Here is a 20,028-nt window from a genome sequence, read left to right as displayed (position 1 = left end):
TCCCCTGAGATTCTTATTAAAAATGCAGCTCCCTGACACCACCCTGATACACCATTTTAGTTGGTTGACACTCAGTTATTCTGATTCAGCTGGTCTTGACTGGCATTTGGCCACTGAAATGTTACCTGGGGCCCTCAGGGGTCAACTGTTCACGTATGTTTTAGCCTTGACTCCATTATGTCTTGAGATTATTTGTTATCTGTGAGCCTCTCGGCCTGGAATGGGCAGCATTCATTTAAACCATTGTCTTTTTTGGGCTTCTTATTTGCAGAAATGTCAACACAATCCCAGTTGCATGAGAGTTGAAGTATACGGCTCTGTTCTTTTCTGGTTAACATAGCTGCATTCCAGGTTCTTATCAAGATTTATGGGTACTTTCCTAGTTACAAATTTTCAGCTAACAATATTTGATAATGAAAAAGTTATAAGCCAAAGCAAAACTCATTCTGCCACCACCAGATAGTGTTAATTTGAACTTACCTACAAATATACTTCCAAATGGCCTTTTAGAAACTAACTGGATATAATTAATTAGAAGAACTTAAAAAACTCACTACTCTCCTTTGCATATCAATTCCTATGACAGGAAGCAATACCTTTAGAGAGTTTTCTGTTGTATATGCTGTCTTTTTTTTTCTCCAGTTAAATTAAAATCCATCCTTATTTTATCCCCGGTGGAACTGTGTTCTCTTATTCTAATGTGTGTGTGTGTGTGTGTGTGTGTGTGTGTGTGTGTGTGTGTGTAGATAGATAGATAGATAGATAGGTAAAATAAATGGTAGGTTTGGGTATTTTGATTTAGGCATTTTCTTCCCTATTAGCACATAAGATATCTGAAGGCAGGAACTGGGCAATATCGTAAGATTTGTGTGACAGCCCCTGGGCTGAGCAGTTCCTCATAAGAGGTAGGCACTCAATAAACCTTCATCGATAAACCAGTAGAAAAAGAACTCCTATCCAACATTGTATTTTATTTCCCTCAATTCTGAAAAGTGTTAGGAGTAATATGACACATTGTTCAGGAAGGAAAAAAGATTCAGTTACTACTTACCTGAATACTATTCTAAGAAGGGATGCACAAATGAAAAACATTCAATCCCCGCTCCCTGAAGTTAACCTGTCTGGGAGAAAGAATGTAAATAAAGTTGAAACATCACTTTTCAGGGAATTCTCTGGCGGTAGAGTGGTTAGGACTCAGTGCTTTCACTGCTGTGGCCCAGGTTCGATCCCTGGTCCAGGAACTAAGATCACACAAGCCAGGCGGCATGGTCAAAAAAAAAAAAAAAAATCACTTTTCAGGTTCTAGATATTAGGATGAAATATTGGCTCTCTCTAGAGAAAGGAGGCTTTGGAAGGAAAAGGCTTTGCTGGCATTTGAAGACACAGCTGAGGAAGGTGTTCTGGGCAAAAGGGACAAATCCACAATGGAGTAGATGTGGTGGAACAGCATGAAACCTTCAGGGAACTGCACATAATTTAAAGGGAAAGAGGAGCCCATGGCAGGAAATGGCGGTAAATAGGTGGGAAGGGGCGGATAATAAAAGCTTTTTATAATATTCAAGGAAACTGGAAACTTGTGTTATGTAATGGAGAACAATTTAGGAATTCTAGCCCAAGGAGTGATATGATTAGATTTGGATTCTGGAGAGTATATGAGAGTCAATGAAGAATTTGAGAGCCAGACATTGTAAGTTTAATTCTCAGATAGGTTTTTATGGAACTACTCATCCTGAAGAATAATGATTGGATCTAAACCAAGGCAGTGGCAATAGGGCTGGAAAATACACATTAGATTTAATATCTAGATGAAGATTTGGAGGGGAAAAAAGGTCACATTCATGTTTAATTCTATTTACAATGGATCTGAGCCACCATCAACTTTAACAAAAGTGGTGCTGTTCCGGTAGCAGTGGTGCTTCAAATGCATTTGTGAAATTGTCCTCCCCTTCTTACCATGCTTCTTCTGACTGTGTTCATGGACGAAGCAAACTTAGGTGGACTTTCACACTGTGAGCTCTCCTCTTTTATCCTCAGTCAATGACCTCCACTCCCTCCGTCTGGCATATGTTGCCTTGTGCATCCAAACATTGCTGCCAATATTCTAGTCTGATAGTCACGACTCTGCCCCCACCTGGACCACCACAACCTGCTCTGCCAGAGGCTCCCTTGCTTGTGGTGGCCGTACTCTACAAGCACGATTAATGAGGTTTCTCTTCTCTCCCACTCAATTTTCCAGTGTGTGTTTGTGAAGGTGAGGCTGTGAGTGTGGGTGTGTCTACTGTAAATAGGAAAGAGCAAGCCACATTTTCTTCTCTTATGATAGGATCATCCAGGGGTGTTTCACATCAAAACCTGCCCCAGGCCCAAGTCTTAGAGGCTCTTTTGTGGTACAGCCTACACTTGGGCTGCTATTTATCAAGAGGCTACCCTGCTGTCAATTGAAATTCAACATCCGATTTCAGTGCCCCAAGCCTGTATTCCCTCAGACCTTCTTGAATTTCCTGACTAGGCAGGAGCAGAAGTCAGGAGTCTGTGGGTCCCAAATCCAGAATGGATCAAACCAAAGCAAATCATTTTGGGACATTTTAAAGAGTCCAGGAGAATATTATCTAGGAAGATAATTTTTTAAAATTACTTAAAGTAAAATTACAATTAAACTAAGATCTGAAAACAGAGGAAAATAAAGATGAGAAGAAATGGGCTGAGCAATAAAATAGAAAAAGCATTTGTAAAATATTACATCCTTTCATGATAAAAATCCTCAATGTAATAAATGCCATATATGAGAAACCCATAAGTGATAGTCAATGGTGAAAAGTTGAAACATTTTCCTCTAAGGTTAGGAGCAAGACAAGGATGCTCACTCTCACCACTCTTGTTCAACATAGTACTTGAAGTCCTAGCCAGAGCAATCAGTAAAAATAAAGAAATAAAAGGCATCCACAAATGAAGCAACAAGGGATTAATCTCCAAAATATACAAACAGCTCATGCAGCTCAATATCAAAAAAACAAACAACCCAATCAAAAAATAGGTGGAAGATCTAAATAGACATTTCTCTAAAGAAGACATAGAGGTGACAAAAGAGCACATGAAAAGACGCTCAACATCACTAATTATTAGAGAATTGCAAATCAAAACTACAATGAGGTATCACCTTACACTGGTCAAAATGGCCATCATCAAAAACTCTACAAACATTCTTTTATTTCTGACTTCACTTAGTATGATAATCTCTTAAGTCAACTATGCTTCAATAAAAATAAATCTACAAACAGTTAAGTGCTGGAGAGGGTGTGGAAAAAGGGAACCCTCCTACACTATTGGTGGGAATGTAAATTGGTACAGCCATTATGGAGAACATTATGGAGGTTCTTTAAAAAATACTAAAATTAGAGCTACCATATGATCCTGCAATCCCACTCCTGGGCATATATCCAGAGAAAACCATAATTTGAAATGATACATGCACTCCTATATTCATTGCAGCACTATTTACAATAGCTAGGACATGAAAGCAACCTAAATGTCCATCGACAGAGGAATGGATAAAGAAGATGTGGTACATCCTATACGATGGAATAATACTCAGCCATATAAAAGAGGGAAATGTCATTTGCAGCAACATGGATGGATTCAGAGAGTGTCATAGTGAGTGAAGTAAGTCAGACAGAGAAAGACAAATATCATATGATATCACTTGTATGTGGAATCTAACAAAATGGTACAAATGAACTTATTTACTAAACAGAAATAGAGTCACAGATGTAGAAAACAAACTTATGGTTACCAGGGGAGAAAGCAAGCAGGGAGGGGGAGGGATAAATTGGGAAATTGGGGTTGACATATACACATTACTATATAGAAAATAGATAACTAATAGAGACCTACTGTATAGCACAGGGAACTCTTCTCAATACTCTGTAATGACCTATATGGGGTAAGAATCTAAAAAAGAGTGGATATATGTATATGTATATAACTGATTCACTTTGCTGTACAGCAGAAACTAGCACAACATTGTAAACCAACTCCAATAAAATTAAAAAAAAGAAATAAAAGGCATCCAAATTGAAAAGGAAGACATCAAATTGTCATTATTTGCAGATGATAGGAGGTTATAAAATCCTAAAGATTCAAAGTAAAAACTGTTGGAACCAATCAACAAATTCAGTAAAGTTGCAGGATACAAAATCAACATATAGAAATCAGTTGTGTTTCTATGCACTAACAGCAGAACATCTGAAAAAGAAATAAAGAAAATTATCCCATTCACAACATCAAAAACAATAAAATATTAGGACTAAACTTACCAAGAAAGTGAAAGATATTTACCATAAAATGTTTAAGACTTTGATAAAAGACATTGAAGGAGGCACAAACAAATGGAAAGATGTATGTAATCATGAATTAAGAATTAATATTGTTAAAATGTTCATACTACCCCCAAACCATCTATAGAGTCAATGCAATCTCTATCAAAGTTCCATTGATTTTTTTCAGAGAAACAGAAAAAAAAAAATCCTAAAATTTGTATGGAAACAAAAAAGACCCTGGATAGTGAAAGCAATTCTGAAGAGCGAAACTGGATACATCACATTTCCTGATTTCAAACTATATTACAAAGCTATAGTAATCAAAACAATACAGTACTGACATAATAACAGAAACACAGATCATTGGAACAGAATAGAGAGTTCAGAAATAAACCCACACATGTACAGTCAACTGATTTTTTTTTTTTAGAATTTCAAAGTAATTTATTTTACAAAGGAGGATAGATATTAAGAGCCAAAAAAGGTTTGACAAGAGTAAAATCCTACTTTTCGTACTAGTGACTTTTTTTTTTTTTTTTGCGGTATGCGGGCCTCTCACTGTTGTGGCCTCTCCCATTGTGGAGCACAGGTTTCGGACGCGCAGGCTCAGGGGCCATGGCTCACGGGCCCAGCTGCTCCGCAGCATGTGGGATCTTCCCAGACAGGGGCACGAACCCATGTCCCCTCTCAACCACTGCACCACCAGGGAAGCTGCTCTAGTGACTTTTTAAAGTGGGCAATGCTGATACATCTGCATGAGTGAATTTCAATTATTACACAGTAAAGAAGTAAAAATGTCTCAGCTGATATTTGCCAAGACTACTCAATGGGGAAGGGGTAGTTTCTTCAACAAGTAGTGTTGAGAAACTGGATAACCACAGGCAGAAAAATGAAACTGAACTCCTATCTTATACCACTCACAAAGATTAACTCAAAATGAATTAAAGATGTAAATATAAGATCTGAAACCATAAAAATCCCAGAAGAAAATTAGGAAAGAAGCTCCTTGACATTGGTTTTGGCAATAGTTTTCTGGATATGATCCCAAAAGCACAAGCAACAAAAGCAACAATCAACAAGTGGGGCTACATCAATCTAAATTTGTTTCATACATCTGAACATAGCAATATTCTTCCTTATGAAATAAACATTTCTAGTGACTGGTACTACAAAGAGAATTCTTTGGCTTGCTTCTTCCACATAAACCTCTTCATGAAACCTCTATGGATGATGTGCTGGACAAAACACAAGCCATTTCTACTCTGGGCTTACTATATTTATTCAGAATGAATGGGGAATATTTTTAACTAGTTGACAAAGAGTACTGCTTGGCAGTGTCAAAAACTTTGGTTGAGAGTGAAAATTAATAATAATGATGATGATGATGCCAGAAAACACAGTAATGTAGTTTTCTCCAGAAAGATTCAGTAGTTCAGAAGCAAAGATCATTTGATTTGGAGATTGACATGTTTAGTGTGTTTTGGGATCACAAGTAGAAGGCATCTGAGGGTACTAAAAAGTGTGAAAAAAATTCCTTAGCATTAGCTTCGGGGTGAGAGGCAAGGAAGTGAAGCCAGGAGAATAAAGAAAATAAGAAAATCATTCACGAATGGAGAGTATGTTGAAGCATAAGGCAATAATTAGAAGGAGGAACAAGATTTGAAAAGAAACGAGATCGGCTTTCAGATAACATTTCTGAGATGGCTGCATCAATATATTTCCAATTCCACATGCTGTTTTTACACAGCTGCCTTGACATTCCTCCATCAGGAGGTGGGCGTCTGTGTTTTCTCCCCTGGAAACTAAGCAGAACTTTGTAACTGCCTGGACCAATAGGATGCAGAGGGAGTGAGGCTGCATGATTTCAGAGGCAAATTCATGAAAGGCCATCACGGCTTCCATCTGACTCTCTCAGGACACGTGCAGCGGGAACCCGGAACTGGCATGTAAGAAGCCTGGCTATCCTGAAGTTACTCTTCTCAAGAGACCACGTGGAGAAACTACATAGGGACAAAATCTATGTTCAAGAAATCCCAGCTGTTCAAGGTTTCCCAATTCAGACTCCAGACAAGTGACAAAGAGGCTTCGAGAGCATCCCTTTGAAATGACAGTCTGACTGCAACCTCAAAGGAGTCCTGAGCCAGAACCACCCAGCCAAGCTATTCCCAACTCTTGAGCCACAGGAACAGTGAGAGACAGTAAATAATTATTGCTGTTTTAAGACACTAAGTTTTGGAGTGGTTTTTACATACCAATAGAAGAAATACTGAATTGGAAACATGAAGAAAAATGTCAGGTTATGAGAAAATGGGGGAAAATAAAAGGAGGGGAAACTAATACTCTGCAGAAAAAGAAAGTGCAGTGGCCTAAAGAGGAAAGTTTGCTCTGAGCATCTCAATGAACAAAGGACCACATGACATGGAAGCTTCGGGTTCAAATACCATTAATCCCAGGCTCTATTTGTAGTAATTCAACTATAAGGAAATATGAACTGGAAATGAATTTTATATCAATGGAGAAGTTGCATTTATTTAGAAATCTATAATAGAAGGGGGAAAAAGCTGTTGGAAAACTTTTTTATGATGACTTCATTAATTAGACAAAGTCCTTTTCAGGAAGGAATTAAAGGAAAGTGAAGATAAGATGATCTGGTTAAAATGATATATTAACTGTTCCAGTAAAAGCAACAGACAGATGTAGAATATGGAAGAGAAAGAAAAACTAGGAGTAATACCACAACATGGGAAGAGAAAGCTAGCTTCAGTAGGGTGCTTCTAATTTAGAGACAGTAGGGCTGTAAGAAACAGCCCCTTATATTATAGATGTGACCCAAAAAGTTATTTGATTTTTATTTGCAGTTAGGAAAAGTGCTTTAGGGTAGAAAAAAGATAATCTATTATCTCCAATATCTCCCCTTTGACCTCACATCCTTCTCCAGATACTGTCCCAATTCTCTGCTTCATTTTATAGTAAATTTCCTTGAAAGAGGAAATACCTATTACCAAATATTATTCTGCTTTCATTTTACCCTGAATCTATTCCATCTAGATTTTTGCCCCCCAAATACTCCTCTTATTATCATCACTTATGACCTTCACATTGCTAAATCAGTACTCTGTCCTCGTTTTACTTGAATTATTGGTAGATGATGAAATACATATCTCAGAGATACTCTAGACTAATGGTCCCCAAACTTTTAGGCACCAGGGACCGGTTTCGTGGAAGACAATTTTTCCACAGACCAGGGCTGGGGGAGGGATGGTTCAGGCAGTAATGGGAGTGATGGGGAGTGCCAGATGAAGTGTCGCTAGCTCATCTGCCACTCACCTCCTGCTGTGTGCAGCCTGGTTCCTAACAGGCCGCACACCGGTACCGCTCCACAGCCCAGGGGTTGGGGACCCCTGCCCTGGACCACAGCAACAAAGCAAATATCACAATAAAGCAACTCACAAAATTTTTCTGGTTTTCCAGTGCATATAAAAGTTATGTTTACACTATATTGTAGTCTATGTGTGCAATAACATTATGTTTAAATTGTACTCCAATAAAGATGTTAAAAAAAACTAATGTGCATACCTTAATTAAAAAATACTTTATTGCTTCAAAAAATGGTGTCCTAGGGAATAAGGAGATCAGAGAGAGGCATGGTATATAAGGTGTATATGTATGTATGTAAAAAAACCTAAGAAATATAACCAAATATTTACGTGTTACCCATATGTAGTAGGATCATTTTGACTTTTTTTCTTGACACTTAGAGTCAGAAAAAAATGACAGATACTATTAACATTTAAATTAAAAAAGTGTATACAAATATGATAGCAATGATACTTTAAAGGTAATAAATAAAGTCAAACATTTAAAGAAAATATACCAAGAGATAAAATAGTGGCTATCTCTGTGTGATTTAAATAAAGATATTTTTATTTGTTGTTTTTCAAATGCTGTACACAAGTACCAAATCTTATAAAATGAAAAAAAATGTACCTTGCAAAGGAAAAGAAGGAAATTTAAACAGTATAAAAATGTCTCCACTGGCCTCAACAACTATTAAAAATAGTAGACCCTTGTATGTTATTGCCAGCCTTCTCTTTCATGGGGTGTCCAGAGCCTTTCTTCCATACTTCCCTGGGGGATTTGACCTTACAAAATCATCCAGTCTAATTCAGCAGAAAACATCTATTCTCAAGCATTCATCTCTGTAGAGGGCGATCTCTGCACAGCAGATGACCACATTTCAAAAACTAATAAGTCCTATCATAAAGGAAGAAAATATTAAATTTAAACATAAACGTATGTTGAAGTCATCTGATAACAAGTGGTCCCTTCTTCATTTAATAATAAATTTGCTGAACCAGCAGGCACGTGACCTTTTTCCCAGAATGATTAGAATGTGCAATAGGCTCTATTATTGATATGAAATGTGAAGCAGAGAGCAGATATGAAGTTAGGAAAAGGAAATTTGAAGAAATTAAGGATATTTGTCAATGGTTAGTCTTTATAGTTTTTAAAGGTGCCACAAATTCCTGAAAAATCAGACTCAACTAATAGAAGTTCCAGAACAGTTCGGAGTTGGATATAGAACTGCTGTCTTCAGATAGGAATATTAGCTGCTTTATAGATAAAACCTTGCATGGAATACATTTTTGTAGGAAAGGACATGATTTGACCCTTATATTAGCTCAATTCTAAAAGATGTTCTACTATAAAAATGTATAAATTATCTGTGTCAAAGAAGAGGATATTATTAGAACATTATATAACTATAATGTTGTTTCCCAAGAGCTTGGAAGAAAGATTATTCTCCCAAAACTTAAAATAAAAGGTCAACAAGATACAATGCTGGAGAGATGTTCAGTTTTGTTTCGAAGAGGTAGCACTGTGAGCCAGCTAGGATGCTTATGATTGAGGAGGTTAATTTATCCAAAAATAGCAAGAATGTGACATATACCTCATTATCATTAACAGTGATACACGGGGACTTTTCTGACTTGATGCCATTAAATATTAAGTCTATACAGATTTAATTATAGATCTAATACCCTTTAATCAAAATCTCTTTTCATCTGTTGGCTTTCCCCTGTTGACATGCTACACAAAGAAAATACAATGGCCAGCAGTTAGATTTCTTTTTATAAATAAAGCAATTGACAATATGATGAATATTTCCATTTCTCAGATCTTTTTTATTGTTAGTGAAGTCCTAAGGGATGGATCTAGTCTTGATCCCTTTAGACAAAGAGCCAGAACTTGTTCAACAATATCTCCCAAGGTGATGCTATCTGGTGGAGCTGTTTTGATCCTGTTGGGGACAGCCAGCCTGTCTTCCCTAATAACATGTGCACATAGCTCATAGGAACTGTTGTTTCATTCTTTTTTTTTAATTTAATTTTTATTTTATATTGGAGTATAATTGATTTACAATGTTGTGTTAGTTTCAGGTGTACAGCAAAGTGATTCAGTTATTCATATACATATATCAATTCTTTTTCAGAATCTTTTCCCATATAGGTTATTACAGAATATTGAGTAGAGTTCCCTGTGCTATACAGTAGGTCCCTGTTGACTATTTTATATATAGTACTGTTGTTTCATGCTAATGTTTAACCTCTTCAATGGATAAAATTCTACCAATGAACACAATTATATTGTATTTAGAGCATTGAATTGTGAGTCAAGTGCCTGGGTACATGTTAACAACCAACACCAAGCCACACAAACCAGAAGCATGGACTCCTCCTTGGTTCGTCTTTCCCATCCCTTCTGCATCTCAAATGGTCCCCACATCCTATAAGTTCCAAATCCTTAAATATTTTGGATCTACCGTATCCTCTCCATTGCCATTACTTTGTAGTTCAGGCCTTACCCACGTCTCTCCTAATCTACTGAAATAACCTCATAAGCGGTAATTATCCTGTTTCCAAACCATCTTACATAGTATTGCTGAGGCAATGTTTCAAAATAGTAACGTGGTTGCTTCCTTTTTAAAACTCACCAGTGGCTTCCCTTTACCCTGTGAATAAATTCTGGTTTCCTTGGCAAGGCATAAAGGTTGCCTATTATTTGGTCATTTGTCTATTTCCCCACCCACCATGAGTTTCAGTGAAATTAGTTCACCTGAATTCCCCCTGAGTATACCTCACAGGCCTATTTTTATGCTGTGTCTCAGCTTCTCCCCATCCTGTCCCCCGACTCATGGCCACTTCCTACCAGTTTGTAAGTGAGGAGACCAGTTCACTGTGAGGAGGTTAAGTACATCAGCAAGTTGACCTATTTTTTTTTTTTTTTTCTTTTCTCCTGAGACCCTCCAGGAACAGGCAAAGAGACTCTCTGATTTTTTCCCCCCAAATACTGGATAATGTCTTCCTTTATTACCAAGTGTCTTAGAGCACTGTTTCCAGGCTTTATAGTTAAGGAACTCATCACTCTGTGTATGTGTGTGTTATATTACATATATTCTATATTCTATATTCTACATATAGCCTCTTTCCAGAGCTCTCAATTTCAGGTTGACTCTAAATCTGAGACTGTTCAGATTTTTTTCTTTCCTCCAGATATAAGCATCTCACAAAATTTTAAGTAGACAAATACAAATGCAAGGGTGTTTTTATTCCGGGGCAGGGTGGGGGAAGTCAAATGTCATTAAACACAAAGTAGTTGTCTTATGCTCCAAAAAAAAATGTCTTCTAATATATTGATTTTTCACTCATTTACTATGTTTTTATTTTGTTAACAAATTTTTCTTTTTCTTTATATGTAGTTTCTTCTGCACCCTGGTTTATCTGATCCATGAAACTAGGGACCATGCCTCAGTTTTATTTTTTCATAGAGCTCTATGTAGGTTTTCAGTAAGTATTGGTTGGATAGAAATCATAGTGTTTTCTGCCCAGTGATGAGGCTCGAGGTCTAATGTATTTCATTTAACTGTCATGAGAATGGATTCTTTTTTTTTTTTTTTTTTTTTGCGGTACATGGGCCTCTCCCGTTGTGGAGCACAGGCTCCAGACGCGCAGGCTCAGCAGCGCCATGGCTCACGGGCCCAGCCGCTCCGTGGCATATGGGATCTTCCCGGACCGGGGCACGAACCCGTGTCCCCTGCATCAGCAGGCGGACTCTCAACCACTGCGCCACCAGGGAAGCCCGAGAATGGATTCTTTATGTGACAAAAAATTTGCAAACAGGTAAATGAGATAGGTGATTTTTGAACAGACCTTCTGGAGTCTTTGGATGCCTCAATGACAGCTGTGGATGGCGATGCAAAGCCCCCTGACCAGAGCTTGAGGCTTGCTACCCAAATTTCAACCGGAGCAACTCTATTTTTTTTCTGATTCATTTACTTGAGAGCATTTATTCAAAACAGAATACATGTTAAAATCACACACCCATTATCACTGGAAACTACTGAAACTGATCTTTTTATAATTTTCTCTCACCTCTAAAATATTCTGATTCAATTGCCAGTTTCCACTTCAGTAAATAATTGAGCTGAAGGTACTGTTTATTAATCTGGTGTGTCTATACATTTGCTTGGGGCAAAATTGTATTCTATTTTTACTAAACTCTAATTTAAAATTCAGTACTTCTTGTGCTGTATTGTCACAAAGAGAAATTATAGATATTTTTACATAATAGTGCATTAATGGAAAATATCTCAAATTAGTATCTATGGCCATCACTACACTGAAATTACAGTCTTATTAGACCTGCCTGGATCTTGATATTTGCTCTCTTAATAAAGAAGCATATGCATCACTTTGTCCCAAGTGTGTTTTAAAATATTTTGATGAATATATTTCATAGGAGTAATTTTCTTTGTAATACCTTTTTTTACAATCTTCATGCATTTTTTTTTTTTTCATGTAGACTCATCAGTTGTTAATGTTTTGGGTTTTTTTGTTGTTGTTGGTTCTTTATTTTTTTTTTTTTTACATCTTTATTGGAGTATAATTGCTTTACGATGGTGTGTTAGTTTCTGCTTTATAACAAAGTAAATGTTATACATATACATATGTTCCCATATCTCTTCCCTCTTGCATCTCTCTCTCTCCCACCCTCCCTATCCCACCCCTCTACGTGGTCACAAAGCACCGAGCTGATCTCCCTGTGCTATGCGGCTGCTTCCCACTAGCTATCTACCTTATGTTTGGTAGTGTATATATGTCCATGCCTCTCTCTCGCTTTGTCACAGCTTACCCTTCCCACTCCCCATATCCTCAAGTCCATTCTCTAGTAGGTCTGTGTCTTTATTCCTGTCTTACCCCTAGATTTTCATGACATTTTTTTTCTTAGATTCCATATATATGTGTTAGCATACGGTATTTGTCTTTCTCTTTCTGACTTACTTCACTCTTTATGACAGACTCTAGGTCTATCCACCTCATTACAAATAGCTCAATTTCGTTTCTTTTTATGGCTGAGTAATATTCCATCATATATATGTGCCACATCTTCTTTATCCATTCATCCGATGATGGGCACCCAGGTTGTTTCCATCTCCTGGCTATTGTAAATAGAGCTGCAATGAACATTTTGGTACATGACTCTTTTGGAATTATGGTTTTCTCAGGGCCTATGCCCAGTAGTGGGATTGCTGGGTCATATGGTAGTTCTATTTGTAGTTTTTTTAAGGAAACTCCATACTGTTCTCCATAGTGACTGTACCAATTCACATTCCCACCAGCAGTGCAAGAGTGTTCCCTTTTCTCCACACCCTCTCCAACATTTATTGCTTCTAGATTTTTTGATGATGGCCATTCTGACTGGTGTGAGATGATATCTCATTGTAGTTTTGATTTGCATTTCTCTGTGTTTGTTGGCAGTCTGTATATCTTCTTTGGAGAAATGTCTATTTAGGTCTTCTGCCCATTTTTGGATTGGGTTATTTGTTTTTTTGTTATTGAGCTGCATGAGCTGCTTATAAATTTTGGAAATTAATCCTTTGTCAGTTGCTTCATTAGCAAATATTTTCTCCCATTCTGAGGGTTGTCTTTTGGTCTTGTTTAAGGTTTCCTTTGTGGTGCAAAAGCTTTGAAGTTTCATTAGGTCCCATTTGTTTATTTTTGTTTTTATTTCCATTTCTCTCGGAGGTGGGTCAAAAGGATCTTGCTGTGATTTATGTCATAGAGTGTTCTGCCTATGTTTTCCTCTAAGAGTTTGATAGTTTCTGGCCTTACATTTAGGTCTTTAATCCATTTTGAGCTTATTTTTGTGTATGGTGTTAGGGAGTGATCTAATCTTCATGCTTTTTTAAATTGTTTTTATTTCATATTGGAGTACAGTTGATTTACAATGTTGTGTTAGTTTCAGGTGTACAGCAAAGTGATTCAGTTATACATATACGTATATCTATACTTTTTCAGATTATTTTCCCATATTGGTTATTACAGTGTATTGAGTAGAATTCCATGTGCTGTACAGCAGGTCCTTGTTGAAGTAATACCTTTTTTTAAAAAAAACCTGCCTTTAAAAATATTCTAAGGAGGGGCGGTCTATGGAGAAAGGAGATTGATGGCACAATAAAATGCTAAAAATCCCTGCTTTAGATGGTGACACAGCTGACAATTATTATTTTGAATTAAGCAGGAATATGATGACAGATGTTTTCTATACCTGTAAGCAATAGACCTCAGCAGCTGTACCTGTTTGGGAAAGATTAGAGCCATTCACCCTATGCCCTGCATTCAGTTCTGCATAGCACCACTCTCCAGAAAGTTATAACTAACCTTCCTTGAACAGGAAATAGTATTTTGGTATTCTTTTCTTTTGTTTCATCAGTTTATTTTACTTGTGGTAGCCCCACATAAATTCAACATTTATATGCTTTACTGAAAATGTTTTTTTTTTTTTTTCCTACCCAGGATTCCTTCACATGTGGCTCCTAACACCACAATTTTCCTTGGTAATGCATCCCTCTCCCACCATCAGTTCTTGTGGGTTCAGTAGGGCCGCTTCCAAATGCCTCTATGATGCTGGGCACCAATTGGGACCAGTTCCACTTGGCAAAATTGACAGGCATGGGGCCCATCTAGAACTGATGTGAACTCAATTCTGGAATACTAATGGGAAGAGCCCCACTTCCCACTCTGGCTTCTAAGAGAGAAGGATGCAGGCTGAGAGCTTGACATCATCTTCCATCAAGAGGAAAGAAGCTGCCTGTGAATGGAGCTGACAGTAGAAAGCAACTCAGAGGCAGGATGGCAAGCCCTTCAGACCTCGAAGGTTTAAAACATGCAGGAAATCAGCTCTACCACTGGACTCTTCAACTAACAGAACCTCTTGGAGGAGGTCATCCAGGGGGTGTTACTGCAGTTTGATCTATGAGCTGGACCCAGGCAATTGGAAGATCCTTCCTGCCTCCTCTGTCCTCCGAATGTACGTTCTGTCCACTGTTCCTACAGTGGGGCTGTTCTGAAGGACTCAGCCTTGAGAGAGCTCTGTGTGGTTGAGACCATCTGGATGGAGCACATGACTGAACCCAGTTAAGGCCTCTCTATAAAATTTTAAGATTCTGGTGGGTGGGTGCGAATATCTAATTGTCTGTTGTTCACCTCAAACAAGTTCCTTGTATGTAAGTTCCTTTGCTTATTAAATCTGATACCTACCTATCCGGAGCAATCTGCCCCTTTGTTCAGACTCTCCTTGCCCTTTGTGTAAGGGACCAGTTTGCAAACCAACAGAGCCACCAAATCTTTCTTGAGCTTAAGCCATTTTTAGTCATCTTATATCAAAAAGAATAACTATCTCAACAAAATATATAAGCTTAGTGACTCACTGTCTTTTAAAAGGAAATAATTGATTAATTTTATGACATTATAATTATTGGTTAAATAACAACTAAGCCAGTGGGTGCAATATAACTGCCGTTTGTTTATCTCTTGTAATATAAACCTCATATACATATTTAACATTTATAGCAACCATAGATACAGTCAGCCCATTTTACAGAGTAAATATAAATAACTTCTGATTGAAAGTCATTTACATACACCTACAGAGAAAAATAGGGTTATAATTTCAGTTTGTTGGACTCCAGAGTCTGTACTTTTCCATCATGCATTCTGAAAACAAAATACGCTATAAGTTATTTTCTAGTGTAAATTAAATATGGACAAATGCAATCAACAACCCTCTCATTGTGTAACTTCGTACACACAAATGCTCCTCCCCCATCTCAAGATAGTTATCCGTGCCTGTCTTTTCCTAATTTCCTGTTATGCAGCATTTTTTTACTTCCTAAGCGTTCATTACAAAAATGTCTCAGGCTGTTTTAAAAGCCTCAGGCTGTCCCCAGGTAGATGATGTGTTCTAGATTCTGGTGAGGAAGAGCACAGTCTAAGTAAGAGGAGATAAATACTGCCTGTCTAGTCCACTAAGGCTGTTATAACAATATACTGCAGACTGGGTAGCTTACAAATAACAGAAATTTATTTCTCACAGTTCCAGAGACTGGAAGTCCAAGATCAAGCTGCGAGCATGGTCACGGTCTCACGAGGACCCTCTTCCTAATTCATGGCTGACAACTTCTCACTGTGTCCTCACAAGGTGGAAGGAGCAAGGGACTTTCTGGAGTTTCTTTTTTTAAAACATTAATCCCACTCATGAGGGTTGCGCCTCATGATTTAAGTAACCTCCAAATGCTCTACCTAATGCCATCTCCTCTGGGGTTTAGGATTTCAACATATGAATTTGGGGGGACACAGATCTTCAGATCATAGCAATGCCTCTCATTGAAGCTCAGAAAAATAGTGTCAAGTGGCAAATGTCGAGGAGTCATTTTGTACACATTGCCCTGTTTGAAGTGTTAGAGGAACTGTGGCTAGAGCAGCACAAGTTTTAGGCACACTGGGGCACCTGTAAAGAACATTTCTTGTTTGGAAAGATGAAGTACACTGTTTTGATCCTAGTGGAACTTGGATTCCCCATACGTTTTCCTGGGCTTTGCTTATGCCTTTTCTCCTTTTTCCTATCCTCAAAGATATAAAATTGCCTGAATTATGCTAATTAATGAACTAGAAACTGAGCATTCTCAAGTGTCTAGGAAAATTTTGAGTTATAGTTGGGAAGCTTGTACACAGTTTAGCATTCTAGTTGAATGGGGGAAAAACCCACCTTTTTCCTGATTGCACAGAGAATGTATCACTTCTTAGTATCTGGCTCTTGGGCTTTCCTGGAAGCATAATATCTGAGATCAGTACACTCAGAAGAGAATAATTGAATTTGGACCTATTTAGGAAAGTTCACAGCTCAGGAAAGATTGGTGAGGAAGTGGTGACAGGAAGCCGACTTGAATCAGTGATGTTTTTAGGAAGCAGGAGTACAAGCTGAAACCTTGTTGTGGATAGTTGCTGTTAAGAAGGTGGTTGGAAAAAGATATCTGCTTTTCTTCCAGGTGAACAGCCCCAAGTTGGCTACCATGATAGTTTTCATTTTCTTCGGTAAGTGAATTATGCTTCCGGTTTATCTGAATTCATAACACCAATTCTCAGTGAAGCAAATGCTGTCTCCTGTCACTTAACTGTCAAGCTAACAAATGTTTATAATATAAAGTATTAATTGCAAATTTATACTTTAACATAGCTTCTTAATTTTGCAAAAATGTACTTTTACTCATTTATAGCTCTATAGAAAATGCACAATGTGAGAATTGCATTAACAGCTCAGGTTGTTTCTTTTTTATATATAGAATAATATTTTTTATATATAGAATAATCCAATCACTTTAAGTAATTGATCAGTAATTGACATCTGTACTAGAGCCTTTTAGAAATGAGACCTTCCAGTACCTATTTACAAGTTATAAGATGACAAATTTTGAATTATTATCTATTTTTTTGATATTAAATTGAAATTAGATTAATTTAAACCATTCAATTTCCCTGATTTTACGTGTTAATATTTAATAAGAAGGAAGCAGTTAGTAGAGTAACACAACATGACATCAAATGCTTCTTCACATTTCAGTCAATTTTTGTAACCTAGAGATAAAGTGTGAACTTATCTCTCTTGTCTTGGGTAATGTGAATGCATTGTAAGATGTTAGTAAAAAATAATGTATACTTAAAAGTAGACTCTATGAAGACCTACTTGCTATATGTGTTATTGGAGAAGCTATTTATATTTTCATCAGCATGCAATAGAATCTACAAATTGCATTCAGAAAAAGGGATAGTTATAATTGTAGCTGAATATTAATAATTTACTCATTAAAACAAAGCCAGTGTATTTTCTGCTTACTCTCTTCCAATAGATATTGATGAATAAAGGCACACTTGTGGACAAGAAAACAAAGAAGTTTATTTCAAATTATGTTGGAAGTCAAAATAAATCTAGTCAAAGAAAATAAAGGCAAGAAAGAAGAAATCATTTATATATTTTCAGGTTTGGGGGGGTTTAAGTAATCCTTATTCAAAATTTTGTTCCTTGCATTTATTGCTAATAATGTTTCCTTATTTCTATCATTTATAATAAGGAGAAATCTAGGAAACTTTAATTTTTGTAGATCAGGCAGCAATATAATGAAACACATAAAATAAATTACAACCTCATTATGGCCCCCATTGAAAAGGTAGTGATGGCCTCTTGTTTTCAACTTTCACTTCTAAATTAACCTAGACACTAGGTTGCATGAATAAGGGAAATCATACCTAACACTGTTAGGGTCAAAATTGTGCTATCTTATAGGTTTAATCAATATTTCCCATAGTGTGTGCTTCAGAATATTTGTTCAACATCATTTAAATAGGCTTTGCAATGCGGGAAAGCTCTGCAGCCAAAGAAATGTGAGACATAGTGAATTTTTAAAACAAAGCATTTAATAGCCTAATGAGTCTTATACATCTTTAAAGGGTGATAAAATGTGCAATATTCTCCATCTTATTTATTTTAAAATAGAACCTGTTTCTCACTTAGCATTTCAAGATGCTCCTTGAAAACTCCTGGCTTAAATACATGGCCAGAAATCATAGTCAGGAATGGATAAGATTCTGGAAAGCTGAAGTTATTTTGATTTTTCTGGGCCAAACCATTGAAGTGGTCTTCCTACTTGATTCAGTATTTCTTCTGAGTGGAAGGTGTGGAGAATCACGTAAAACAATCAAGATGATTATTCAACCTAAAATTTTAAATATGAAAGAAAATAAAACACATTTGGGAAAGATAATATGTAGAAATGTAGAATTCATTAATGATCATTGCACTGAGATACAAGTGAGGTTTGATGATATACCCAGGAGACCATCACCTATAAGCTTCCTGAGAGAAGTATTCACAAGATAATAGTGATCAATGAAAAATGAAACTCTAGTTGCTTATAAATTGACTTTCTGACATGAAATCCCTACTTCAGGATCTTTGGCAAGCTGGACTGAAGTAAGTAACCTTGGGCCAGAATGGAAGTGGCTCTTTCTCTTTCTCTAGAAAGAGAACCTAGAACAGGAGCTTGACTAGGTGAGGTTATCCATGAACACATGAAAACACGGAAAGCTGATATGTCAATTTCCACTCTAGCCCTCAACAAGAAAAATGTGACCAAGTCACACGCATGGGCTTAATCTCCAAATGCAGTGACTCAGCCAGTAATACATATGATCCACTTAGTTTTCATGGATTCTCCTTAGGAGAAGAGGTTTGGAAAGAGGTAAGTTTTTTTTAAAAGAAGATGTTGTGGCTTTAATTGAAGTCTATAACTCTATGTTGTGACAAGTCGTTCATAATAACATCATCTTTTAAAAAATTCAAATAAGTTGGCTCTGATTAAGACATAGCTTGAGGTCTCTTGACTATAGTTAATACACTGTCTCTAGAACTCAATTGTAATTCCCATATTTTTCTATGGATTGATTAAGCAAGTGTCAGTTTGTATGCTTGCAGAATTAGTTTGAGTAATTGGTACAATATACTAAATTAACATTGCTACTTTCTTGATATTTTAAAAAACTTGCTGGAATCTTTTCTCTTCTACCCAAAATAACTTGTAAATATCTGGAAGGTGTTATATTTATTGAGTATTAAGAGTTATTTATATATAGCTCATCCATAAAGAACGATTCAAGTTGGTTAAGTCAACATGCATTAACTGAATATGTATGATCCATCATTGTGTTGATGATAGGGATACGATCATGAATTAATGCCTGCTGAGTAAAACCCCAGAACCCCGTGGTAAAGACAAAAATAAATATACACTTTCATTATGGAGCAATAAATGCTATAGTTGGGAAATTCCCAAGATTGTAGTGAAATAGATGAGGAGTGTTGAATTCAATTTGAATGTAGGAAAACAGGTATTGAATTCAGGGAAATTTTCCCTTAAAATAGGTAGTTATTGTGTCGAGTCTTAGATGACAAAAAAAGGGTTATTCCAGAGTAAAAAGAAAAGGGGTGACATACAGTAAATGCTCAGAGGTACAAGGCAGCATGAAGCATCTGAGAAACTATAAATGCTCGAGGACCTCCAGATTGCACATGATGAAGAATAGGAGAGTCATGATAAGAGGAACCATCCAAAGGATGAAGTAGAGAAACAGCAGGACTAGAATGATACATGAGGCAGATTAGGGGGTGTAAAGAACCTACCTGAATAAGATAGAACTGGAGGCAGACTGACTAACTGGTGAGTTGGTCAAATACTCAAAATGAGAATCAATGAACTATACAAGAGTGGATATGGGAGAGTAAAACTGAGGATAGAAAAGGAGCCTATCATGGACCCAAG

At 36.9% G+C, this 20,028-nt stretch overlaps 1 protein-coding gene across 1 annotated transcript in view; it reads left to right on the top strand.

Annotated features, from left to right (window-relative positions):
• Positions 1-16,728: 16,728 nt before the first annotated feature.
• GFRAL (GDNF family receptor alpha like) overlaps positions 16,729-20,028 on the top strand; it is a 64,305-nt gene continuing 61,005 nt past the window's right edge. Inside the window, 1 exon segment of the mRNA XM_065885942.1 lies at positions 16,729-16,750. Coding sequence (XP_065742014.1) covers positions 16,729-16,750 — 22 coding nt within the window.

This window comes from Phocoena phocoena, chromosome 10, assembly GCF_963924675.1.
Source record: "Phocoena phocoena chromosome 10, mPhoPho1.1, whole genome shotgun sequence".
Lineage (NCBI taxonomy): Eukaryota > Metazoa > Chordata > Mammalia > Artiodactyla > Phocoenidae > Phocoena > Phocoena phocoena.
Note: the sequence above shows the minus strand (reverse complement) of the source record. Positions and strands in the feature narration are given on the sequence as shown.